This window comes from Cottoperca gobio, chromosome 14 (genome assembly GCF_900634415.1).
Source record: "Cottoperca gobio chromosome 14, fCotGob3.1, whole genome shotgun sequence".
NCBI lineage: Eukaryota > Metazoa > Chordata > Actinopteri > Perciformes > Bovichtidae > Cottoperca > Cottoperca gobio.
Window position 1 is genome coordinate 23,584,801 of NC_041368.1, and position 26,782 is coordinate 23,611,582.

At 41.5% G+C, this 26,782-nt stretch overlaps 2 protein-coding genes across 7 annotated transcripts in view; one reads left to right on the top strand and one right to left on the bottom strand.

Moving 5' to 3' along the window:
* Positions 1-729: 729 nt before the first annotated feature.
* dtx2 (deltex 2, E3 ubiquitin ligase) lies at positions 730-16,532 on the top strand. Of its 2 annotated transcripts, XM_029448499.1 has the most exons (10): positions 730-1,336; positions 2,026-2,617; positions 4,188-4,246; positions 7,277-7,397; positions 7,599-7,735; positions 8,791-8,858; positions 8,989-9,156; positions 9,883-10,044; positions 14,182-14,271; positions 15,257-16,532. In XM_029448499.1, exons 1-10 carry the CDS (start codon positions 1,027-1,029, stop codon positions 15,506-15,508), a joined length of 1,959 nt encoding a protein of 652 aa, XP_029304359.1. In that variant the 5' UTR covers positions 730-1,026; the 3' UTR covers positions 15,509-16,532. The 2 variants fall into 2 exon arrangements, with proteins under 2 accessions (XP_029304359.1, XP_029304358.1); XM_029448498.1 differs by lacking the exons at positions 7,277-7,397; positions 7,599-7,735.
* A 1,037-nt stretch (positions 16,533-17,569) lies between these two features.
* Positions 17,570-26,782, bottom strand: part of gtf2ird1 (GTF2I repeat domain containing 1) — a 28,258-nt gene continuing 19,045 nt past the window's right edge. For 2 of the 5 annotated variants that reach the window (XM_029448711.1, XM_029448715.1), the window contains 12 exons: positions 24,322-24,375; positions 23,738-23,818; positions 22,656-22,839; positions 22,429-22,490; positions 21,584-21,655; positions 21,133-21,400; positions 20,878-20,906; positions 20,744-20,791; positions 20,587-20,664; positions 19,094-19,286; positions 18,608-18,827; positions 17,570-18,443 (listed from right to left, as the gene is read on the bottom strand). In XM_029448711.1, the coding sequence (XP_029304571.1) occupies positions 18,375-18,443; positions 18,608-18,827; positions 19,094-19,286; positions 20,587-20,664; positions 20,744-20,791; positions 20,878-20,906; positions 21,133-21,400; positions 21,584-21,655; positions 22,429-22,490; positions 22,656-22,839; positions 23,738-23,818; positions 24,322-24,375 (1,358 nt within the window). In that variant the 3' untranslated portion in view covers positions 17,570-18,374. The remainder of the gene's footprint in view (positions 18,444-18,607; positions 18,828-19,093; positions 19,287-20,586; positions 20,665-20,743; positions 20,792-20,877; positions 20,907-21,132; positions 21,401-21,583; positions 21,656-22,428; positions 22,491-22,655; positions 22,840-23,737; positions 23,819-24,321; positions 24,376-26,782) is intronic. The other 3 variants (XM_029448713.1, XM_029448714.1, XM_029448712.1) reach the window with 3 other exon arrangements.

The window sequence follows — 26,782 nt, forward strand, 5'->3', positions numbered from 1 at the left end:
TGCAATGAATGCATATATAAAAGCTTTTTTTTTAAAGAATAATGTTTTAAGAAGAATAAATATAATTAGCTAGGACTGTCACACACAGTTTCTCTCAAACTGGGAATCAAAAATGTCACTGTCACTGACGGAGCTAATGAAGCTAATGTACTTGTAAGATTCTTGCTGTTTGGAGTTGTATCCTCATAATTGCACTTTTTGTAAGTCGTTTTGGACAAAAGCGTCAGCTAAATGAACTGTAATGTAATATTATAAGATCCTTGAAGTCTCCAGGATTTCTCCAGAAAGAATTATTCCTGTTTTATCACATCTTCACCCACTTACATGGCTTGATTGTACCCCCTGTTTCTTTGTTAAACAAAACATAAACATATTGAATTTAAGGTAATATCATCACACTCAGTGATTTAGAATATAATTGCTTTTTCCCAATCACCTAACTTCCCATAGGAGCATGCTTTGTTTATCAGATGCTGCGTGGCATGTATATGTTTGACATGGTTCGCTCTCATTCTGAAACAGCTACACATTTCTAACACGTTTATATCTTTTTTTCATATCTGTATTGTAATTTATTTCTATTCTATATGTATGTTCTTGATTGTTCAGTACTTAATATGTTTATTGTCTGGACGAAACACCAAGGCAAATTCCTTGTAAGTGAAAACCTTATTCTGATTCTGGGTCCCACAAACGTATCTTGAATTAACGATTTTTCCTGGAGGTCCCTGAAGGCAGCCGCGGAGGAGGAAGGAACCCTGGCAACGCTGTCACAAAGCTAACGTTCTCCGCGCGCTGCTAAGCCCTCTCAATGCATCCGCTTTGTCAACATGCACTTGAATGTTTATCAAGGCTCTCTACCATTTGATTTTAACTTCATAGCTTCATCTAAACCGTGTTAACATATTTACAATGGAGTTTTTTAACGAGCCAAGCTAGCAGAACATCTTCTTCGTCGTAGCTGCCACAATCAGTTGCCCAGCTAACCAGAACGAGCTGCTGTTAGCTTACACTGGCTTGGTGAATATGGCGATTGTGTCTGGTTCCTGTGCCAGGGTAAACGGCTCTAGAAATGGACCGTCTGTATCAGCTACACCCTCGGGATCCGTTGGACAATCTCAGCCCATGATAGCGGTGTGGGAATGGCAGGATGACCTGGGCTACTGGCGGCCTTACAGCGGCCAGGTGAGCGCCTACATCGAGCGGTGTCTGTCACCGCGGGGCCAGCGAGGAGGAGCACCCGGCTCGACGAGCATCTGCCTGGGACAATCAGACCCCAGACTGTCGCCTTACCTCATCGACATACCAAGCTTGAAACAGTTTCGGCAGGACACAGGTAAGCCATGTAGCACGCTATGACACGTAACACCTCCGTATTAAACATCCGTGATCTTTTATTTGTTAATGTTATGCCTGGAAACCTCATCAGGCCAGGCTAACAGATAACGCTAGCTAGCTACTTAGCATTAGCTTACAGGGGTGCTGTTGTTTTGATGCGTGTTTACATAGCTGCAAGCTAAGATTAGCCAGTCAAGTACCCAGGATGAAGTTCTGAAACTTGGACCAGTCTTGTTAAATGCTTGTAAGTCATCTAACGTTAGCTAACTTGTCCAACATAACCTTTCTGTAAGCCGTCACACTGCTGACGCTTTTAATATTAGCATTTTGCTTCTTTGAGCTCAGCTGATTCGTGCTAACTAGTTTGAATCAAGGGCAACATAGCTTGCACATGAACAATGTCAAATTGTTGTTATAAGTGAGTTATTATAGTCTCAGTGCTTTACTAGATAATGTTAAGAAACAAAAGTATGATTAACCAAATAACTGAACAGGCATTATGCTAAGCTTGCACCAAAGCAAGGATCATGCTGTTTACATGATGACATCTTTATATAAAGGCTTCTCTGGGCTCTGTTAGAGCCCTACTTTGTGATTTTGGCTGAAAATATGGATTAATTTCTTTATATAAGGAGTTTAAATTGAGTGTATTCAATAACTAAAAACGTTTTCTTAAATTCTTTTCAGGAAAGACCCGCTCAGTACGTCGGTCCCTGTTTGCCCAGTCCTCTGGCCTCGGCAGTGGTGTTTACTGGGAATGGCCCAACGATGAAGGAGGATGGACTCCATACGAGACTCGAACCTCTATCCTTTTGGAGCACAGCTATCAGGCCCGCCAAGGCACGGCAGACTTGGGCCCTCATGGATACAATTACATAGTGGATCTCACATCTCTGGCCCAAGTTAACAAAGCAACGGGCTTTAGACGGCAGGTCCGACGGCAGTGTAACCTCCCCTACCCACTGGCCTCCGCTGGCCCCCCAGCCATCCCCTCCTCGGGCCCTGCTTGCTCCTGCCAGCAGTGTTTGAGCCACAGCAGCACAGGACCCATGCCCAGCCGCTCACGACATTCCTTTTCATCAGGCAGTCTGAACCGGCCCAGTCTTCAGGCGACAGGGAGGGCTGTCGCCGCTCACCCCACTTCTGTGTACTCGCCGTACCCGAGGAGACCCCTCTCTGTGGGGGGAATGTCCTGGGGGAGCCCCTGGCCTCCACCACCCTCTGGAAGTCAACTGTCGGCCCCGCTTCTGCCCAGCTCTGCCAGTGCCAACGGGTTAAGGTCAGTAGATGTGCTGGATTGTGATTTGCAGTGTAATTCAGTCTCGAGTGAAACGACAGAAAGATAAAAAAGAAGAAACCTCTGTAACATTTTCAGACTCTGATTTTAAGCACATACATTTGAACAAATGCAGACGTGTAAAAGCACAAAAGAACAGTCGTCACACCAAACAAAACCCAAAGCATTACTTGTGTACTGGCTCTGGGGAAGAAGTCTATCGCTTATTGTTTATGTGCGTTAGTCTGGTGGGAAAGGGTAACAGGCTCAGTTAGCCAGGGATGCATTTCATGGGCCCCACCCCCACCCCACCCTTCCCTCCCCACCCTTCCCCTTTGTCTTTCCTGTCAGTTTCCACTTTGACCTATCTGGTAAAAGAGGAATGACACAAGTATCTGCCGCTCCAGCCCTGCAGTGGTATGTTTGTCTTGGCTCGGTTCCTGCCGGTGTCATCTCCTTCTTTTCTGTACAAAGTGTTTTGGATGAAGCGTTGCTTACTGAAGTGGTTTAATGAATACACAGTTCACTTCGTTTCTTTGGGCTATAATTAAGTTTAATTTAGTGTGTTCTGAGCTACTGGAAATGAATAACAGGCCATTAAAATGTTCTCCACCCAGCTCACACTGGTTATGATCTCATCTCATGCAGTTATTGCTCACACAGGATTCCTCAGGGAGGTGCATCTTTAACAGCAGACCACACGTGTCAGGCAGTCTGAGAGACTTCTACCTGTTCTGCATTATAACGTTAATAAGTAAAGCAGTGTTATGAAGTGGTTACTCTGCTCCACACAGGGATGTCATCATGTTGCAGGTCAGCTCGTGTCATCAGGGACACACTTCCTCCCATTGTGTGACTGCGTCCTCTTGTTCTGCTGATCTGAGAGTAAAACTGGCCCCCGTCACCTGAATGTGGTTTCACATGTCTGCATTCTTTCAAGCACTTTCATTAGTTTGGTGGTTAGAGGAAAGGGTTCCTGCACTACAACAATGGAGATAAACAGGATTAAGTTGTTTGTCGACTTGTACAAGTTAAAACAATCACTTTGTTCATTGACTGAATGTTTCAGTCATTTATTAAGAGTTTTAGTTTATATTGTATATTTAAAGGCGTCACTGAGCTTCTGATGGACACTTCTCACTACTCTTTGGCATTTTGTAGACTAAGCAGTGAAATGAAAAAGTAATGAAGTGAAGATAATGCTTTGATGTAAAGCTGCGTTATACTTCAGCACTAACACTTCTCCTTTACTTCCTGTGAAGGCTGTTCTGCACAGTAAGCAGATGTGTTGTCGAGTCACGCTCCCCAGTTGCATTATGTACATGCAGTCAATGTTAAGTTGTTGTTAATCAATCTCTGGATGTGGTCTCTTCTTCAGCTCCTTCAGTAACGCTAAATAAACCTTTGCAGTTTATTCACACGCAGCTATTCCCAATGTCACCGTGCCTCAATGTTCCAATCCCGTGCAGCGGGTCGGAGAGTGAAGCGGTTACAAGTCTTTGTTTTCCCTGCTTGGTTCATTGTTGCTGTTTTTACTGACTGACTGTCCCTGTCCTTGTTTCCTGTCCTGCAGTGTCCCCTCCATCTCTGTGCAGCTGAATGGATCCACCAGTGTAAGCTCTGCCCTGGCAGGTAAACGGGTCACTATCCATCCTGACTTACCTCCGCTCTGTTCTGCACCACTCTGCATGTGTCCTGTGAGTGTCAGTGTGTTTAGTAACAGCCACAGACAGCTGGAACAAGAGGGTCACCCTAACACATACGTTAAGTGCAATACAGTAATTAGGCTTGTTCGCATTTCAATAACTTGGAATGTCAAAATACAAATATATCCGTGATCCTACTTTCTACTAAATATGTTACGTTAGCAGAAATGAGTCGGCACGCAGTCATCCTGACTAACAACCAGCTGGGTGTGTTGCATGAGCTCACACACACACACACACACACACACACACACACACACACACACACACACACACACACACACACACACACACACACACACACACACACAGGGTCTGACTTTCTGAAGGTCACATTTAAATAAGATGCCTGACAAATGCATTAATGTGTGTTTTGGCATTTTGCTCTCTTCACATTTTATTTGCACGCTTCCCATGCTTTATAGATTATAGATTATATATAAATATAGATTATAGATTATATATAAATATAGATTATAGATGTATATAAATATATATTATATATAAATATAGATTATATATATAGATTATAGATGATATATATATAGATATATATAGATTATAGATGTATATAAATATAGATTAACTCTGCGTTGCTTTTCCAAGGCGGTCCTCACACATGCTTGTTTGTAGCATCATGGAGCTCAACAGTGAAATCATTTCTGTCTTTAAGTAAATCATAATAACAACATTGAGTTGATTTGGCGCCGTGAGATCAGATGTTGTATTCTCCAACATGGTCACCTCGTTAGTCTGGCGCTCGTTAACTCATCGCCTGCTCGATGCAGCAGGTGGAATCACATTTCATCTTTAGAAATATTGAATATATTTGAAGTGGTTGCATACATGCTCGTGTATTTAATGCTTTGAGTTTCCTTACATGTAATGATAATAACACTTAATTCATAGAGCAGTTTTCATACAAGACATGCGACTCTGCAGAATAATGAACATGCAGCACGTTTAAAAAGGGACATAAAGTACAATCTGTTCTGGTGCAGGCTGACGTGTCGCAGGCAGGAAGTTGTAATTGTCACAAAATGGCAAAATTGACATGCAAAGTGAGCACACGGTGTTTTTTTGTCTGTCTTTCTGCTGCACACTCTGAAATGATTCCTCAGTCTCGGCTGTGATAAGCCGACTGAATCGATACAATCAGCCTGCAGGAAACGAGCGGACCAGAACCTCATTAGTGAAAAGCACCGTACCGTGACTCTGAATCATTTCATTCATGCAGCGTCTTCTCCAAATGTACACTTTGAATGATCATAAGTCAGAAATGAACAACAGTGGTAATCCGCTTTGTATTTTACACACTTAGTTTGTTTAGACTTCACTGTTCAACTCGTTGAATAAGTACTTCTGCAGCCGCTGTTGTTGGGTTAGGGTTTGGTTTGTCCAGCGCTACAGGTGACCTGATGTTGAGCTCTCACTAAGTCTGTTCTCTGAAGAAAGCTGCTTCAGTTGTCTCCGCATGTGACTTCACCTCATGTTCAACCTTTCATTTGGAAAACAATTCATGGGACAAAGTGCAAACTGAACTGTGTTCATATCATGTGCACAACAATAATATTTATTAGTACTTTGTAAAATACATTAAAGCTGCAAGACAAGGTAATAAAGGTAACTGAGCTGCGCGACGTGCACGAGACGAGGAGGCGGTAATGTGAGCAGGGGGGGGGGGCAGCGAGGAGCGCTGACATGAAGGTAGAGAACACGGCAGATGTGTGAGCAGAGCACCACGCAGAACTTTCTTTGTTATTGCCATAACGTATGGTTGTAACAAAGCAGCTTCTGTTGAACGTATTAAATCTCACGTCTGCATTGTGCAGCTGTCATCATGGAAACATTCCACAGTCTGCACATCGATCCTCAGTGGATCTGCTCCACACGCCGCTCAGAGATTAATGCCAGCGTTAAAACACAAGTCCTGATCGCAGAAACAGAGACGAACTGGTCCAGAGTCAGCAAGTGAACCAGGGTTTAGTTTTATTTTAATAAAGTCAGACCCTGTGTGTGTGTGTGTGTGTGTGTGTGTGTGTGTGTGTGTGTGTGTGTGTGTGTGTGTGTGTGTGTGTGCGTGTGCGTGTGCGCGTGCGCGTGTGCGTGTGCGTGTGCGTGTGTGTGTGTGTGTGTGTGTGTGTGTGCGTGTGTGTGTGCTGCAGCTCCACCTGCCAGCAGTGCATTTGATATAAGTGTGACTGCATGTTCTCATCTGTTACACAACTTCTTTTATAGATTTACTCACATATGTTTTAATAGTCACAGTCCTGCCATTCTCCTCTTTTGGTCACATGTGTTGGTCATGTTCAATGTTTTATATATTGTTTTATATATTCAACTGACTCAGTTATTTCCTCTCCTGCTTACTAAAGCCTCAGCCTGGTTTCAAAAAATACTTTTATTTTAGTTTCTATAACATCAAATCATTCAGACTCTGAATGATGAGAATATTATGTGATTTGTATCTTGATGAATGTCTTCAGTACTCCCTGCGAGTGTGTGTTGACCGTTCACAAACACATGTATTAGATTCAGTATGTTGATGCTTCACACATCACATAATCAACATATCTCGGGATCTCCAGCATATCGTCAACTGAGGGTGAACCAGGTCTATCTGACACATAGGACAGATGTGAGGTCTATGTCTCAAAGGGCTTTAAAGTGAACAGGGTCTATCTGCATCACTCATTTATGCAGAGTTTATATATATTTGCTGAGTCAGTGAGATCTACAAAGGTCTATCTCCACATGTTCAAGTGTGTGTGTGTGTGTGTGAGAAGGACACGGTGGGAACATCAGTTGCTGCTACATTTCTCATACCTTTGATTTGTTCCTTTCTACTCCTGCATATCTCCACTTGCTCTCAACCCTCACCTGCCCCACCCCATCCCGCTTCACCCCAACCCCACCCTACCCCGCTCCACCCCAACCCCACCCTACCCCGCTCCAGGCATGGCCTCCATTTTGATGTCAGCAGTGGGACTCGGCGTGCACTTCACCAATGCCCCCCTCCCTCAGCAGCAGCAGCAGCAGCAGCAGCAGCAGCAGCAGCAGCAGCAACAGCAGCAGCTACAGCAGCAACAGCAGCAACAGCAGCAGCAGCAGCAGCAGCAGCAACAGCAGCAGCAACAGCAGCAGCAGCAGCAGCAGCAGCAACAGCAGCAGCAACAGCAGCAGCAGCAACAGCAGCAGCAACAGCAGCAGCAGCAGCAACAGCAACAGCTACATCAGCGGCAGCAGCTACAACAGCAACAGCAGACGCAGCAGCAGCAACAGCAGCAGCCTGCTCCTTTCTCGCTTCCTCCTCCTCTCCTCCCCCCAGCCAACAGACCCAGCAAGCCCCACAGCAGCAGCAGCAGCAGCAGCAGCAGCAGTTCAGTTAGGAGAGCAAAGAGGCAGCACAGGAGAGGTAGCTACCACGCCACCGGCCCTTCCTCCACCTCTCTCTCCATCGTTCTCTTTTGGTCCAGTTATCACCACCACAGGCTTGAGAAACATCTCATCCTTCATCAACTCACTTTCATTTGTCTTCATGTGTTTAGAAAGGGTGTTCACACGGCTCCACCGTTGTGTTAGTTGGGGGAAAAGCTGCGGCCATTGATTTTTGTGAAACTGTCAAATAGGGAGATAAGTCTGAGCTGTGCTCTGACCTTTGACTTGTCTGCGACACGCGCACTAGCACAGCGGGAACGCGCACGCGCACTAGCGCAGCGGGAACGCGCCACGCGCGCACTAGCGCAGGGAACGCGCCACGCGTAACATTATTCAATCGTCAGCAAAGCGTTTATGGTTCCTTCTTGAATTTGAAACGGGAGAATAAAGAACTAGCAGCAGCTTCAGCGGGACATGCTGCATCACATAGAAATCTTAAGCTTTGCTTCATCGCTGCCTCTTTCATTTCTGCCTGATTTACTTTGATCATCTCTGCATGACCATGCATTACACCTCCTCCACACTCAGTGTCTGCCTCTTAACTTCAATGTTCCTGGAAACGTTTCACTTGTTTCTCAGCTGGGAGGAAGAAAAGCTTTCAAAATCTGGAATGAAATGGAGCAGTCTGGTGCGATGAACTCAAACACTCGTTTGATAGTGTAGCCTCTTTCAGAAAGGAGTTTCTTAATTAAAGAGACTTGACACGTGCGTATGATAGAAACATGCACTGGTTCATCCTCTCATCAAGTCGTCTCTGGGGCTTCATGTGTTTGCACGTTCTGCAGTCAGATGCACTTTATCCATTTCTTGATTTTAGGATGTTTGATTAGCATTTCTTGGCACGTAGCAGAAGCAGAAAGTAAAACTGTGGCCAACGTTTGACTGAAATTCTAAAATGGGATTGTGAAGAGAATCATTTCCTTTCACTAGAGTCTCAGCTTTTAGTACAGCAGTTGGTTGGAATCACCTTTTTAGTGTCTGGCCTGTTGCAGCTCATTCATCACTTTGTGCTTTCTCTTTCATCCCTCACAGCCTCAGCTCAGAGACCTGAGGAGGTGATTCAGCGCTACATGGAGGTAGTTGCCGGAGTACCAGATGAGGTAAATGTTTCTCTGCAGTTCTTCCCTCCCAGACATCAGACACAAACTGAAAGAAGCTTTGTCGTCGTCTTTTCTACGGGCAAATCAGAGAGTTTTTCTTCAGTAAACACACATTCCCTGTTTCCTTCAGGACTGCATTATCTGCATGGATCAACTGTCCAATGCATCCGGCTACGAGACGCAGTCCACAGAGGAGGGGGGCCAGAGCATCCTGCCGGACACTGTGGGGAAATTCATCAAATGTGGACACACCCTGCACATGCTCTGCATGCTGGCCATGTACAACAACGGAACAAAGGTACACAACCGTTAATGATGGAAACTGTTGCTATGCAAAGCAGCGTGCTGCCGTGGAAAAACTTATTTTAGCCGTTTTCTATACTCTTCAAAGCCACCAGACTCCATTGATAAAAACAGTCATTTTACCTGCAGAACACAGGAGCTGCTGCTGCTCTACAGCTGCTGCTGCTCTACAGCTCCTGCTCTACAGCTGCTGCTCAACAGCTGCTGCTCTACAGCTGCTGCTCTACATCTGCTGCTCTACAGCTGCTGCTCTACAGCTGCTGCTCTACAGCTGCTGCTCTACAGCTGCTGCTCTACAGCTGCCTCCATCAGTTTGTGTTATTGTTTGACTTTGGTGTTTTTAAAAGGTTAGTTTGGATTCAACAAAGTCACACAATAACACAAACTAGCTGTAGAGCAGCAGCTGTAGAGCAGCAGCTCCTGTGTTCTGCAGGTAAAATGACAAATATAGATATAACAAATTAACCGGTAGAGGCAGCGGTACTGAAACTCCTAAAACCTACAAAACAATCACATTAAATAATCACACTTAATCTGAAAACGCCACTTTGGGAATAAACTGAATATTCTGTTTATATGAATCACATTCAGAACAACAGTAATAAGAGTATTTGTGCATGTTAACCTGCATGGAGACTCTCAGAACAAAAGTCTCCCGATCGGATCGATGTACATTTGGTTTATATTGATTGTTGAAGAGGCTCTCCGCTCTCCTCCTCAGGACGGCAGTCTGCAGTGCCCCTCGTGTAAGACAATCTACGGAGAGAAGACCGGCACTCAGCCCAAAGGCAAGATGGAGATTTACAGCATCGCCCAGTCGCTGCCAGGCCACCCAGACTGTGGCACCATCCAGATCATCTACAGCATCCCACCTGGCATCCAGGTACGTCTGCACGTCGAGCGGCCGCTCTACCTGGGCTGCAGAATCAGAGCGTCCACATGGAGCTCACAGATGCATACTTTATTCAAGGACACGACAGTTATCCTCAGATTCTCTTTGTGACTGCAGGGATTGTTGCATTATGGGTCGTTTGTTCACTTCACTTGTTCTTGTCCTGCCTGAGAAATCTGATCATTAAAGGGACAAACACTCAAAAGTATTCTTCATTATAATAAACATTAATTCTGATGCTTCAGGTGTGTTTCTGTACAAACCGCTCGCACCAAAGGAAATAACTTCCTGACCAGTGAAAGTCTTTTTACTAAACAGAGCGAGAAGCAGATCATTTATGCCACAGTACCGAAACTGCATTTTGACACGATCGACCATGACATCCTAATTAATCGTCTCGACAAACTGGTTGGTATTTCTGACTGTGTATTAAACTGGTTCAGAACATATATCAAAGGGAGAAAGTATTTTGTCAGGCTTGGAGACCATGTGTCAGAGAAGCATGATGCCCACTTTGGAGTTCCACAAGGGAGCTGCCTCGGTCCATTACTGTTCTCCCTATACATGCTACCACTGGGGGACATCATTAGAGAACACAATGTGTGCTTCCATAGCTACGCGGATGACACGCAACTGTACATCTCTGCTGAACCAAATGATGCTACAGCTATTAACTCCTTCACCACCTGTCTGTCAGCAATAAATAAAAGGATGAGCAATAATTTCTTAAAATTAAATGAGAACAAAACTGAAATCCTACTAGTAGGTCCTTTAACAAAAAGAGAGATGATGCTGAATAACATGGGGAAACTTACTCCTTTGATTAAACCTCCTGAAGTCACAAGTCTTGGTGTTGTCATAGACTTAGATCTAAGCTTTAAGTCCCACATAAACAAGTTGACAAACACATCATTCTTCCACCTTAGAAATATAGCTAAAATCAGACAATTTATAAATTAAAAGGATGCTGAAAAACTAATCCATGCTTTCATCTCAAGCCGACTCGATTACTGTAATGCACTCTTTACTTCAAAACGCTGCAGCGAGGCTGCTGACTAGAACCAAGAGGAGAGACCACATCAGTCCAATGTTAGCCACTACACTGGCTTCCAGTAACTTCTAGACTTTAAGGTCCTCCTTCTTGTATACAAAGCCCTAAACGGAACCGCACCAAGTTACACTGCCAACTCTCTAATCAACTATGTGCCCCCAAAAACATTACGATCATCCACTACTGGTTTATTAAATGTTCCCAGAAACATCCAAAAGAAAATTGGGGATGCAGCCTTTAGCAATTATGCACCAAAGCTATGGAACACTTTACCTGCAGACATTAGGGAGGCAAGCTCGCTCAATATCTTCAAAAGTAAAAACATATCTCTTTACTTTAGCCTTTTAATAGTGATATTTTATATCTCTTTACTTTAGCCTTTTAATAGTGATATTTTATATCTCTACTTTAGCCTTTTAATAGTGATATTTTATATCTCTTTACTTTAGTCTTTTAATGGTGATATTTTATATCTCTTCACTTTAGCCTTTTAATGGTGATATTTTATATCTCTTTACTTTAGCCTTTAATGGTGATATTTATATCTCTTTACTTTAGCCTTTTAATAGTGATATTTTATATCTCTTTACTTTAGCCTTTTAATAGTGATATTTTATATCTCTTTACTTTAGCCTTTTAATAGTGATATTTTATATCTCTTTACTTTAGTCTTTTAATGGTGATATTTTATATCTCTTTACTTTAGCCTTTTAATGGTGATATTTTATATCTCTTTACTTTAGCCTTTTAATGGTGATATTTTATATCTCTTTACTTTAGCCTTTTAATGGTGATATTTTATATATCTTTACTTTAGCCTTTTAATGGTGATATTTTATATCTCTTTACTTTAGTCTTTTAATAGTGATATTTTATATCTCTTCACTTTAGCCTTTTAATGGTGATATTTTATATCTCTGTACTTTAGTCTTTTAATAGTGATATTTTATATCTCTTTACTTTAGCCTTTTAATAGTGATATTTTATATATTTTACTTTAGCCTTTTAATGGTGATATTTTATATATTTTTACTTTAGCCTTTTAATAGTGATATTTTATATCTCTTTACTTTAGCCTTTTAATGGTGATATTTTATATCTCTTTGCTTTAGCCTTTTAATGGTGATATTTTATATCTCTTTACTTTAGCCTTTTAATGGTGATATTTTATATCTCTTTACTTTAGCCTTTTAATGGTGATATTTTATATCTTTTTACTTTAGCCTTTTAATAGTGATATTTTATATCTCTTTACTTTAGCCTTTTAATAGTGATATTTTATATCTCTTTACTTTAGCCTTTTAATAGTGATATTTTATATCTCTTTACTTTAGCCTTTTAATAGTGATATTTTATATCTTTTACTTTAGCCTTTTAATAGTGATATTTTATATCTCTTTACTTTAGCCTTTTAATGGTGATATTTTATATATCTTTGCTTTAGCCTTTTAATGGTGATATTTTATATCTCTTTACTTTAGCCTTTTAATGGTGATATTTTATATCTCTTTACTTTAGCCTTTTAATGGTGATATTTTATATCTTTTTACTTTAGCCTTTTAATAGTGATATTTTATATCTCTTTACTTTAGCCTTTTAATAGTGATATTTTATATCTCTTTACTTTAGTCTTTTAATAGTGATATTTTATATCTCTTTACTTTAGCCTTTTAATAGTGATATTTTATATCTCTTTACTTTAGTCTTTTAATAGTGATATTTTATATCTCTTTACTTTAGCCTTTTAATAGTGATATTTTATATCTCTTTACTTTAGCCTTTTAATGGTGATGTTTTATATCTCTTTACTTTAGTCTTTTAATAGTGATATTTTATATCTCTTTACTTTAGCCTTTTAATAGTGATATTTTATATATTTTTACTTTAGCCTTTTAATAGTGATATTTTATATATTTTTACTTTAGCCTTTTAATAGTGATATTTTATATCTCTTTACTTTAGTCTTTTAATGGTGATATTTTATATCTCTTTACTTTAGTCTTTTAATGGTGATATTTTATATATCTTTATCACTTTAAACTAATTTAAATGATTTCATACATTTTTATGCTTGGTTTTCCTGAAGGAGGATCATTTAGTGTTGAGGAAGTAAGAAAGTTAAAAGTAAGGTTGAGAGAGCAAGAGGACAAAGTAATGTCAAAGAGAAAGATTAAATCTGAAGCGTTGAAAACAATGGAAGAACATAAAAGACAGTTTATGTTCTGGGAGAAGGAAGCAGAGAACAGGGAGAGGAAGAAAGTATGTGGATTATTTGCAAAGACAAATATAGATGAAAGTACAGACAAAGGGATTATGAAAATGTCAAAGAATGTAAAGGCTGCTATTTTAATTCTGCTATTTTATATAATTTTAATTCTGCTATATTATATTATTTTAATTCTGCTATTTTATACAATTTTAATTCTGCTATATTATATTATTTTAATTCTGCTATTGTTATAATGGTACTTCAGACTCATGTACATCAACACTGTGATTATCGTTCTGTAAATGTTCTTATTCTGTCCTTGTACTAATTGTTATGTTTCTGCTGTGAAGCACTTTGGGCTGCAATTCTTGTATGAAAGGTGCTATACAAATAAAGATTATTATTATTATTATTATTATTATTATTTATAAAGCTGCGTCGGGACTGAACGTCATGATGAGGAACTCATCTAAGGTGCTCACTGCACCTGTAAACTCATTTAATCTAGTGAAGGGTTCTTGTTCTAAACATGACGACAGACTTTACTCAACAAGCCGTCGATAGAAGCTTTGCATGTAAGTAACGGACGTTCAGAGGAGGACGCGGCAGCTCTTTCTGTCCAGATATGTGTTGGCAGGAGGAGCGTGCTCCTTGGTGCCGCTCACTGACACCCTCCTTTGTTACGCTCTTTTGGGAAAACTTTAATTTCCTTCTTATATCTGTAACCGTGCAGATAAATTGCGGCGCAGGTATCGCTGATCTGAAGTTGCACTTGAATCCAATTTGTATTGAGCTGTTAGTATACGGTCATTAGATTATTGTGTTGTTCCAGCTGCTCTGTTATTAAACTTTATATCTTCTCCTCCAGGGCCCGGAGCATCCCAACCCAGGACAGCCGTACACCTGCAGAGGCTTCCCTCGCTTCTGCTTCCTACCAGACAACGACAAGGGCAGGAAGGTAACGAGCTGCTCCATCCTCAAACTGCTCTGCAGACATGTACACACAGTGTGTCTGCTACACACACACACACACACACACACACACACACACACACAGTGTGACACACACACACACACACACACACACACACAGTGTGACACACACACACACACACAGTGTGACACACACAGTGTGACACACACAGTGGGACACACACAGTGGGACACACACAGTGGAGACATCTCAGACACACACAGTGTGTCTGCTACACACACACACACACACACACACAGTGTGACACACACACCCAGTGTGACACACAGTGGAGACATCTCAGACACACAGTGTGACTGTGTGTGTGTGTATGTGTATGTGTGTAGGAGACACACTGTGTGTGTGTGTGTGTGTGTGTGTGTCTGTTTATTAATGTACACATAATGTCCTGGTGTTATTATAACATGTTTATTAGACTTCATCATCTTCGTCACACAGCTCGTGCAGCAGGAGACTAACTTTAACTTTAACTTCAGAACAGAAAACATTAAAGCTTCTGTGGGATTAAAGGAAATGATATAATCTGCAGATTAAATGTTTGTTTGTATCTACCAATAATATAATCTTTATTTCTCTTATTTACTGGGAGGAAGCTTTTGATTAGTTATTAAAGTACAGTCAGGTATTTGTTATTCGTTCAGATAATCTCAGTTTCAGAGTGAAGCTCGACTTCAGCTGACGTTAAAGTGCACATATTATTATTATTATATTATTATTATTATTATTATTATTATTATTATTATTATTATTATTATATTATTATTATTATTATTATTATTATTATATTATTTATATTATTATTATTATTATATTATTATTATTATTATATTATTATTATTATTATTATTATTTCAAACCCAAAATGATCCGTTTACTGTCAGACTCACGTGAGAACGAGATGTTTAGAAATGTCCCTGTTCTAAAGTACACACACTTTGTGTGTCGACAGGTGCTGGAGCTGCTGAAGGTGGCGTGGATGCGACGTCTCATCTTCACCGTGGGAACGTCGAGCACCACCGGAGAGCCCGACACGGTGGTGTGGAACAACATCCACCACAAAACCGAGATGATGTCCAACCTGTCGGGCCACGGCTACCCCGACCCCAACTATCTGGACAACGTTCTGTCTGAGCTGGCCTCTCAGGGCGTGACGGAGGACTGCTTCAAACCTGGTGGCGGCGGCAGCAGCAGCAGCAGCTAGGCCTCACACTTCCACTCACCGCTGACATGGAGTTAAAACCAACATCTGCAACCTCCGTCTGTTAAGTTCATCCAGCATCTGCCCAAACCTCCTCGAGTGAGCACAGAGGGAGGTGTGAGGTGGAAATGAAAAGGTGTTGAAGTTTCTCTGGAAGAATGAAAAGTGGAGTTTTTACCATTTACATTCCTGCTCATCACATTTCCTGGAGGCTGAACTCAGAGACACGGAGCTCCTCGCCTCCTCGCCTCTTTTCTCAAACCTTCACAAACTGGAGATTCTGCTTCGTTCGCTTGTCCCATCAGGAGCTTCACCCGTACCCCCGTCCAGAGAGGCGGCGCACGCCGAGGACGACGGTCTCTCATTAAGCACTTTAGTTCTGTGCGTTTAGCTCGTGTGTGATTTCCCGGTAAAGGGCAGTAAACTTGTTTTCAAATTGGGAAGTTATGCAATTAAAGTGTTTCTGCTGAAAAGCTTTGTGTTTAGCACAAAGACACGAACGTTCTGGAAGCAACGTGAGTTTAATCGGCCGGATGAGAAGAATACTTGTGTAAATACAACATATTGTAAAAGAATCAAACACACAGGTCGTGTCCAGGAGAATAGAGTTGTGTCTTTTCTAACATCTGTTGTGATTTAGTCCCTGAACTACTCGCAGGGTGAGTCCTCATGTTTTGGATTCGCAGTAATGCCCGTGGCGTTCTGCAGGAATTGTTTTTGTCACCTAGTATGTTCTAGTTTGTGTGAAGGGACGAGGTTATGTAGCTCGACGACCGCAATCCTATTGTCCAGACAGACGGGAAGGAACGAGATATAAAACGCTCCGTTGGGAAGATTCTACAGTGTGACAATCAAGGTCATCCAACTCGTCTTGATTAAACAAGACACGTGGAGCCGCGGCGAGCGAGTTGATGTTCCCGCCGGCTGCACACTCACATACTGCTCAGTCCTGCAGGCCTGAGCTCCGACATGTATACAAGCAAACCTGAAGAAATAAGTCTGCAATAAAGAAATAAGTGAAAATCAATCGTGACTTTGAGGTTTCTTTCTGATTGATGCGGTTATTAAAGTTTTCTTTAAGAAGTCCTCCCGTGGATGAAAGTGCTGCTTCACTTCCAAACACGTGATGTTTCAGAGAAGATGCGTTCAATGTTGGGGCAATCGCAGGTTTTAGGAGAACTTTCAGTTTCAGTCATGATACAGTTTGTCTGCACTGAACACAACAAACATGACGAAGTTTAATATCTCAAATAGAAACGTAAAATCAAACCGCTATGCTAATATATGCTTATACTTATATATATATATAATATATGCTGATGTTTTGACCTATTTTATACTTTAAATTACGTCAAAGTAATGTTGCTTTAAAGAATTTCTACTCAGTAAAATGACTTCACGTGTACTTAGATGAAAGTAAAAAGCAGTTCAAACGTACTGTTGCTGCATTACGTCTATAAAGGTTGTTTATAAGAGACGCTGATGACGTCATTTAACAACTTCATTTGTCTTGCAGGAAATAGTTGTGCAGCACTTGCAAATCAATTAAAAGCAAATAAAAAAATATATATAAATATTTTTTTCTTTCTTAAATATATATAATTATATATATATCAATATTTATATAAAAATATATATTTATATATAAATATTTATAATATATATATTATATATATATTTATAAATATATATTTCTCTCCAATCAGTAATCAGACAGTTATCTTATATCTGTGTTTGTTTCAGTTTATTCTTCATATTTATCCAAAATCCACCAAATAAATAAAAAACCTCGGGGTGCGTTCCAAATCACATACTTTTTACTTTTAGTGCATACTGCAGCTTGCAAACTGCATACTTACAAAGTACGCACTGTGTGCATGCACTTGGGACAAACTCCTTCACCCTAACATGACCTTTGACCTTGCTCGAGTATCTGCTGCACATTCGACGCGCTACGTGTCAGGACACTAAATGTTCTGGCACACTGACGAGGATGGAAGTGTGAGTGACCCTGGCGTTGTGGTGAAGATCACACAGCAGAAATAAACTCCAACAAAGTGAAAGTGCAAGGCAACACTTTTTATTTCAAAGGCCTAATTGGCGTTAAGGTACAGCATATTAAATAGTGTTAGTCCAGAGACGTCACCGCAGAATAACATACCATTCTTTCCTTTACATGATACATTCAGGCTGACTTTATATGTTACATATTGTTAATGTGGTGCTAACATAAGAAGGCTGTTTACTGAAGCTCTTGTGTTTCCTGCAGGTACTTCCTTTAATTTTCTCCAATTAAGACACTTGATCGCTGTGTCGTTTGATTTCAGCGGTTACCTGTAGTTACTGAGTGACTAGCATCTGTTAGTGTTGTGATAGTTCCTCAAGGAGCTGTGTAACAGAATAATGTATTTTAAATCCCTGCACATAATGTTATATTTCAATAAATATAATAAATAAAAAGTACAAATATCTGAATATTATGGAACCAGATCGTTATCAAAGACATTGTGTCGTCAGTAATACGTTGCAACCCAACGCTGGATACAGCAACACGACTCAGTGGATGGACACTTGGTAACAGCGAGGCGAGTAAACAATATTACCGTCATGATCAGCTTCAGAAGGAAAACTAAAGCGCTGTCCTGCCGGCGCCGCGTGGAGGCAGAGACACGCCGCGCTTCTGCCCTGCGACCTTCTGATCCACGTACATTCTGTTGTTCCTCATTCACAAAGTCAAACCACGAGTCAGTGCGCGGGCGCTGGAGTCTCAGCGCTCAGACAAAGTGTTAGTGTCGCATGTGGAAGAGTCATGAATATCACTGTGACACTCTCCTCCTCTCGTCCCTTTGCTGCAGTCCAGGTTTGTCCTTCAGTAATTCACTTTCCCGGGAACCTGCACATTCACTCCGCTGTAGTCCACCATGTACATGGGCCACTGCTGCAGGAGGAGACAGACAGGTTAGGGTTCAGCCTCACAACACACGTGTATATCAGTGCTTTACAAGACGTCACATTTAGACAAACGAGAACATGTCGGGGAAGATTTGATGTGTACATCTCTGTAGTTTACTCTTCACTCAAACAGATGCCCTCCTGTCTTACCATTACTGGAATCTGATTGGTCGATATCCCGTGGTCCGAGGAGGCGGGCGCTCGGTTGCTCTCCTGGACTCTCTTGCGCTTCCGTCGATTGGTGGAGGCGTCTGTTGCTGCTGGAGACAAAAGCTTTGTTACTTCCAGGAGGCCACAGAGCTCAGCGCCGGAGCAGCAGCTCACACACGTACCTGTGTTACAGGGTTCACTGCAGATCTCTGCAAACGGTCTGTGAGAGAGACACAACCAAGCATTTCAAATCAACACGTGTGTTCTTCACAGAGACAAAGTCTTTCATCACAGCTTAACTGCTTCCACGTCAAAATATTGTTCACTACTCCATATATTTACATGCGCTGCGGAGGAAGATTTATTCTCAGGCTGGATTTGAATCCAAAGCATAAATAAAGCATAATGAGCTTAACTAGCAAGAAGCCGAACACAAACGTCCAACGTGCTGACAGCCGCTGCATATTCAGGCGCCTCAACACTCACTGCAGCTGGCTCTTGATGTTGAACGTTATTTTATCTGCAGCTTGAAGGATTTTCTCCAGGCACACGATGTCGTAGGTGTTGGGGTTTCGGAAGGAGATGTCGTCTGGAAGGCCACTGACTTCTACAGACTCTGGACTGCCACGGATTAGCTTGTACGGGACCACGACGGAGCGGTCTAAGCCCAGAGCCTCACCTGCACACGCAGCACCACAATGTGATCAAACACACAGAGACACTAAATTATAAGAACGATAAGCTTTTGAATCACACAAGGACAAAAAGGCTACACAGGAAATACATATTAAATACATGCAAATGAAGTAATATGGCTCCTTCAACTTTAAAGCCAGGGATTAGAGATATTCTGATTAAATTAATATATTATACATTATTCTATTAATGATTTATTATTTATATCATACTATTATATTAGATATATATAATATACAGGAGAGCGGGAGAGGACCGAAGAGAGAGGAGAGACGAGAAGAGAAGAATGATAGAGAAGAGAAGAGAGATGAGAGGAGAGATGAGAGAGAGGAGATAAGATAGAGAGAGAGAGGAGATAGAGGAGAGAAGAGAGGAGAGAGAGAGAGAGAGAGGAGAGAGAGAGAGAGAAGGGAGAAGAGAGAAAAGACAAGAGAGGAGAAAAGAGAGGAGAAGAGAAGAGAGAGGAGAAAGAGAAGAGAGAGAGAGAGAAGAGGCAAAGAGAAGGGAGAGAGAGAAGAGAAGAGAAGAGAGAGGAAGGGGAGAGGAGGAAGGGAGAGAGGGAGAGATAGAGAGAGAGAGGAGACAGGAGAGAGAGAGGAGAGAGAAGGAGAAGAGAGAAAAGAGAAGGAGAGAGGAAAAGAGAAGGAGAGAGAGAAGATAGAGAGGAGAGCAGAGAGAGGAAGGGGAGAGAGAAGAGAGAGAGAAACATAGAGAGAGATATAGATAGTATAATATATAAAATATATATATATATATATATTTGATATATAATAGATATACATTATATAATATAATAGATATATATAATAATGTATAATATATAAAATATATTATATATTATATATTATATATATTATATTTTATATATAATATAATATATATAATGTATAATATATATTATATATTATACATTATATACATTATATATAATTATATATATAATATAATATATGTTATATTATATTATATATTATTTATTATCTAACCTTAGAAAGAATGTTACGCTACAAGAAGCTCAGTTTTACACTATTTTGCAAACCAGGTAGAAAAGATGGACGCCTCAGATAAAGATATAACCCTAAACCTAAACATGAATAACAAAAGTGTTCCTATAACTTTAACTGAGAGGTTTGCAGTGAGTTAGTTTAGAACATGTGCAGCCTGCAGTACATGTCTGCACCTGTAGGTGACTGAGCTCACAGTCATCACATGTGTGCAGGACGATGACAGGATGAGGTTTCATTACGTGTCTGCAGAAACAACAACAACTCAAGTCTGTTCACCGTATTTCTTGTTGAACAGCTCCTTGACTTGCTCTCGAAGGACTACTTTCTCTCCCATGCGGTTAATGTCGTCGTCATCTGTCAGGGGAAGAGAATCAGTTCAATACAGTTCCTGCTGAAGCAGCGACAGGAAACACGTCGGACACGCTGCACTCACCGCTTATCGAGGCGTACGCCTTCTTTAGTAAAGTGACGCGTCGAGGTGCTGAGGAAACGTGAAGCTTTATTAATATCACAAGACATCTACATCAGCTTTACTTTATGCTTCATCAATCGAGGAGTTCTTCTTACCTGGTTTTGGAATGAGTCCTTGAAAAGGTCTGCAGAGAACAACGTTTAAATCTTTAACAGATGCAACTAAAACATGTACAGACATGTTAACTGACATAAAGCACATCATCCAAATGCATTCAGAAATGATATATTCAGATTATTTATTTATTTATTTTATAGTCTTTACCAAATATTAACCTTCTGAATTTTAACCCTTTAAAGTTTGACACGAGGCAGCCGGAGTTAAAGGATCACGTGACCCTGGAGACACACCTGGTGATGGTGAAATTGATTTTGTCAGCGACCGCCAGGATCCTCTCCAGGTTCTGGGAGCCGAAGGTGCAGGGCTTCCTGAAGGGGATGCCGGGGGGGAGGCCCTCGATGATGACCGAGTCCGGGTTGTTCTTGATCCTCTTGTAAGGCACTTGGACGGGGTACTTGATGCCCAACGCCTCCCCGTACTTCCTGTTGAACAGATCCTGGACCTGCTCCCGCAGCGTGTTGGCCAGGTCGATCCTGGACAGCTTGGACTCCAGGCACTCTGGAGACATTTCATCTTCCATGAGTGTGTGTGAGTGAGGACATGGAAACAGCCGAATACACCAAATGTTCCTCCATCTTTGTGTCTCAGTTAAATGAATAACAGAAAATAACTATGAAGGGACTTTAAAGTAAACAGCAGTCGAGAAGATGATCTCAGTGTGACGAGTGAAGCTGAACGTACCTGAGAAACCAGGTCTCTTGGACAGCGCTGCAGGATCCTCCGTCAGCGCTGCAGCATCCTTGTCGTCCAGCTCTTCGGAGAGAACATTTAGAGGTTAAACTTTGTTTTTTTATCGCCTCTTAAGATTTACTGACGACCACAAACGTTAAGAGCCTCTGCTCGTTCCAGCAGATTAGCTCCGTCACAGTCAAAGGTAGAGAAATCCCTCCAAGGACTTTTTCTTTTCTCTGAGAAAAGCTGTTTTAGAAACTGGATTTAACCTGCAGGACGAAGCAAACAGCATCTTCAACCTGCTCACATACGGCTTCATCTTCAGGGCTTTCAATGTATACTGCATGTACAGCAGGAAGGGGACACTTCATGTGAAGATAATCGACTCGCAGCTTCTTTAGAACAAACCCTCCAAAAGCAACCGTAAGCATCGACCCCCGAACCCCAATGCATGATGGTAACTGTAGTCTTGCTATGGGAGCCACACACTGTGTAATGCTGCACGCAGAGAAACACTTAAGCGTTGCTGCTCCTGCAAACATTTGCATGATCTAAATGGAAAATGACTAATGTCGGCAGAACAAACAAATGATTCCATATTCAGGCCGTGACGTGCACACAGTGGCTTCATTCCTTCACCGGGGCTGTTAGCTAAACTTCTCCTGTTGTTGCAGAAGGTTAGTGAATCACATGGCTCCCTGATGTTGTTGTTGTCATATTGTGAGGCACTGTTCTGAGTGCATTTAGGACCGAGTCAACAAACTTAACAAATCCTCCCCATCCTGCTGGAGAGGCCAAAGGATCATTAGATATTTCAGTTATTTAAATACATTACGGACACAAGCCGAACATACCTGGGTCACAGATGGGCATGGAAGGCATCTCCTGTTTTACTTGCTCAGTCAGCAGCTCAGGCCTGGAGACGAACCAAAAGAGAATAATCTCAAAAGAGAATAATCTCAAAGAGAATAATCTCAAAGAGAATAATCTCAAAGAGAATAATCTCAAGACACAACCTTGTTGAACTGTTACTACGAAGGAATGAAGTGTTAATAAAAGATGCGACGTGATACACACTCACCTATTGATGACAAACTGGATCTGACTGCTAACAGCTAAGATCTTGCGCAGCTTGGCAGCTCCGAAGCAGTTGGGCCTCCGGAGGGAGACGCCCTCTGGCATCCCGGTGACGTACAGATCCTCCGGGTACATCTGGAACTTGGAGTAGGGCACCATGGCAGGTTCAGGCAGCCCCAGAGCATCCGCTGAGGGAGAGGAGGTGGCAGAAACTCACTGGGTGCTAGTTCGTTGATACAACTCATGTCTAGAAGGGACAGTTTGGATGTATGAGGTGCTTATCCTACTGCTCTACCTGTAGGGGATGGCGGTTGGCACGCCCCCCAGTTTGGAGAAGCAGACAGTTTAAGTGTACACTATATTAACTGTAATCTATGTCACCAGACCCCATTGATAAAAACAGTCATTTTATCTGCAGAACACAGGAGCTGCTGCTCTACCGCTGCTCTACCGCTGCCGCTGCTCTACAGCTGTCGCTCTACAGCTGATGCTCTGCAGCTGCATCTCTAGAGCTGCATCTCTACAGCTGCCGCTCTACAGCTGATGCTCTACAGCTGATGCTCTACAGCTGCATCTCTACAGCTGCCTACAGCTGATGCTCTACAGCTGCCGCTCTACAGCTGCCGCTCTACAGCGTCCATCAGTTAGTTTGTGTTATTGTGGGCCTTTTTGAATCCAAACTAACCTTTTAAAACAATAACACTAACAAATTAAGCAGTAGAGGCAGCGGTACTGAAACTGTGGTAATGTATCTTTGAACGCTCCTAAAACCTATAAAACAATCAAATGTCTTATTCTGAAACACCACTTTGGGAATAAACGGAATATTGTGTTTATATGAGCCGACTTCAGAATATTGTCATATTCAGAACAATAGTAATAATAAAGAGTATTTGTGCATGTTAACGTCAGCTCCCCGTCACAAAGTGCAGTAAAAACATCCTCAATATAGTGAACACTAAAATACGTCCACAGCAGAACATTGTTTATTTATCTGGGGGCATGTAATGTGCCCACATTTAACAGTTAAAACTTAAATGTCACAACCCCCCCCCCCCCCCCCCTCCGCCGCTGCAGGAAGCTTACCGTACTTAATGCTGAAGAGGCTCTCCACTTGTCTCCGAAGCTGAAGAATCATTTCACTGATGTCCTCCACCAAACTGCCTGCTGAACGAGTCAACATGCAAAACATTCACACAACAGCCTGAAGAGAGACGCGTGGTGCGAGAGCAGTCGGCAGATTTACTTAGATAAGTTCCACCTGTGATGACAAACTGTTCTGTATTAATCTCCAGCAGAACTGATAAAAGGGGCGAAGCACAAAGTGTGCTGCACCTGAAGCAAATGCAAACAGTTCTTTTGTACGTTCAAAGCTTCTATTGATGTTTTCAAACAAAGCTTTGAATGTCAGATTTATGACGTCATCAGCCTGAGAGAATAGATATTGTTTTGTCATTGTGGTTGTATAAATGTAATGTATAGGCTGACAGTTACTAAAGGAGCGAGCCTCCCTTTGTGGAGAGAAAACATTTTGATATCTTCTTCAATAAATGTCGACTTTTAGACTTTATAACTCTTCATAAGTTATTGGAAATGTTTGTATCACACGAGCCTGAAACAACTAATTCTAGAGTGTAGATTGCTGGATCAGGAAGTGAAGGAGTCATTACCTTCAGAGGCTCTTCTGATGCTCTGCGAGGACGCACCGGGTGACAGAGCTTCAGCTGGAAGATGAAAGACAAACATGAGGAGGAAAAAACACACAGCTGCTGTCAAACAATTATAGAAGAGAGAATTCAAATATGTGATATATTATTCAGATAAAAGATGAAACAGAGTTGTTAACGTCTCGATGGTTCACTGAGCGGCTTCACAGCAGAAGAGTCGGGAGGAGTGTTTATGTGTGACGGTTATTGTTGTGGGTCAGTCCTGATGAGAACTAATGGAGGCAACTAACGTCAAAGTCTGCGCTGTGCGTCCAGAGAACATGAAAACATGAACTGTCACAACAAAAGGCTACGAACTGAATATTGTGTGAATGATTCTCTGATTGTATTCCAGCGCAGCGCCGTCACAACACAGAGCGCGTTACATCCTCATGACATCGAGTGCTTCGGCCTCTTTAGAGGTCATTCTGAAGCATGTTAATGTTCTGCGGTCGACCTTGGAGTGGAAGTGTTACAATTTCTAAATGTGCGGCATCACTGAATTATGCAAGAAGCAAAAATTAAGAGTAAGAGAAAAGAGTCAGTGAATGACACGAAGAACAGGAAACAGAACTTCTGCCTTGGAAGAAATAAATAATATTATTTTGTCTCTTTTTTGTCAAACGATAAAGCTTTTATTTTTTAAACTGCAGTTGTAGTCTCGTCTTTTTTCCTCAACATTATTCCATGTAGCCGTCAAAATCTGTCGTTGACGAACATATTTAGTGACAGTTTTCATTAATGACTAACACATTTCCTCTGCTCACATCATCTGCATATATAGAGCTCCTGAGAGCCTCACATCATCTGCATATATAGAGCTCCTGAGAGCCTCACATCATCTGCATATATAGAGCTCCTGAGATCCTCACATCATCTGCATATATAGAGCTCCTGAGATCCTCACATCATCTGCATATATAGAGCTCCTGAGATCCTCTCATCATCTGCATATAGAGCTAATGAGATACTCTCATCATCTGCATATATAGAGCTCCTGAGAGCCTCACATCATCTGCATATATAGAGCTCCTGAGAGCCTCACATCATCTGCATATATAGAGCTCCTGAGATCCTCACATCATCTGCATATATAGAGCTCCTGAGATCCTCACATCATCTGCATATATAGAGCTCCTGAGATCCTCTCATCATCTGCATATATAGAGCTCCTGAGAGCCTCACATCATCTGCATATATAGAGCTCCTGAGAGCCTCACATCATCTGCATATATAGAGCTTCTGAGATCCTCTCATCATCTGCATATATAGAGCTAATGAGATACTCTCATCATCTGCATATATAGAGCTCCTGAGATCCTCTCATCATCTGCATATATAGAGCTAATGAGATACTCTCATCATCTGCATATATAGAGCTCCTGAGAGCCTCACATCATCTGCATATATAGAGCTCCTGAGATCCTCTCATCATCTGCATATATAGAGCTCCTGAGAGCCTCACATCATCTGCATATATAGAGCTCCTGAGAGCCTCACATCATCTGCATATATAGAGCTCCTGAGATCCTCTCATCATCTGCATATATAGAGCTAATGAGATACTCTCATCATCTGCATATAGAGCTCCTGAGATCCTCTCATCATCTGCATATATAGAGCTAATGAGATACTCTCATCATCTGCATATATAGAGCTCCTGAGAGCCTCACATCATCTGCATATATAGAGCTCCTGAGAGCCTCACATCATCTGCATATATAGAGCTTCTGAGATCCTCTCATCATCTGCATATATAGAGCTAATGAGATACTCTCATCATCTGCATATATAGAGCTCCTGAGATCCTCTCATCATCTGCATATATAGAGCTAATGAGATACTCTCATCATCTGCATATATAGAGCTCCTGAGAGCCTCACATCCTCTGCATATATAGAGCTCCTGAGATCCTCACATCATCTGCATATATAGAGCTCCTGAGAGCCTCACATCATCTGCATATATAGAGCTCCTGAGATTAATTTACTGAGGTGGACAGTCGACGGCGTCCAACACTGCAGATCTAAAATCTATTTTACTTTTCTACATTTAATGCAAAATAGCAACAAATGAATAAAGAGCGTGTAACAGCAAATATTTCTAAATGTGACATTTGTTGCACTTACCTTCAGTTTCTCTCCTTTAGTGGTCATTTGTGAAAGAAAAGAAAACTTAAACAAAGCACAATCAAATCAACAAAATAAAACAAAACGTCTCCTGATAGAACTGGATGTTAAGCTCAAGATCACGCTGAGTAGACTCTTCATTCTCTGTACATCCAAATATTTTAAAACAATGCACCTCATTTATATCTTAGTTTCATTTATAAAAAACTAATAAAAGTCACCTTTGACATTAGAGCATTTTCACTGATATTGCAGGATGTTTTGCGCTAAACTTATTTTTATGAGTAGTTTTATAC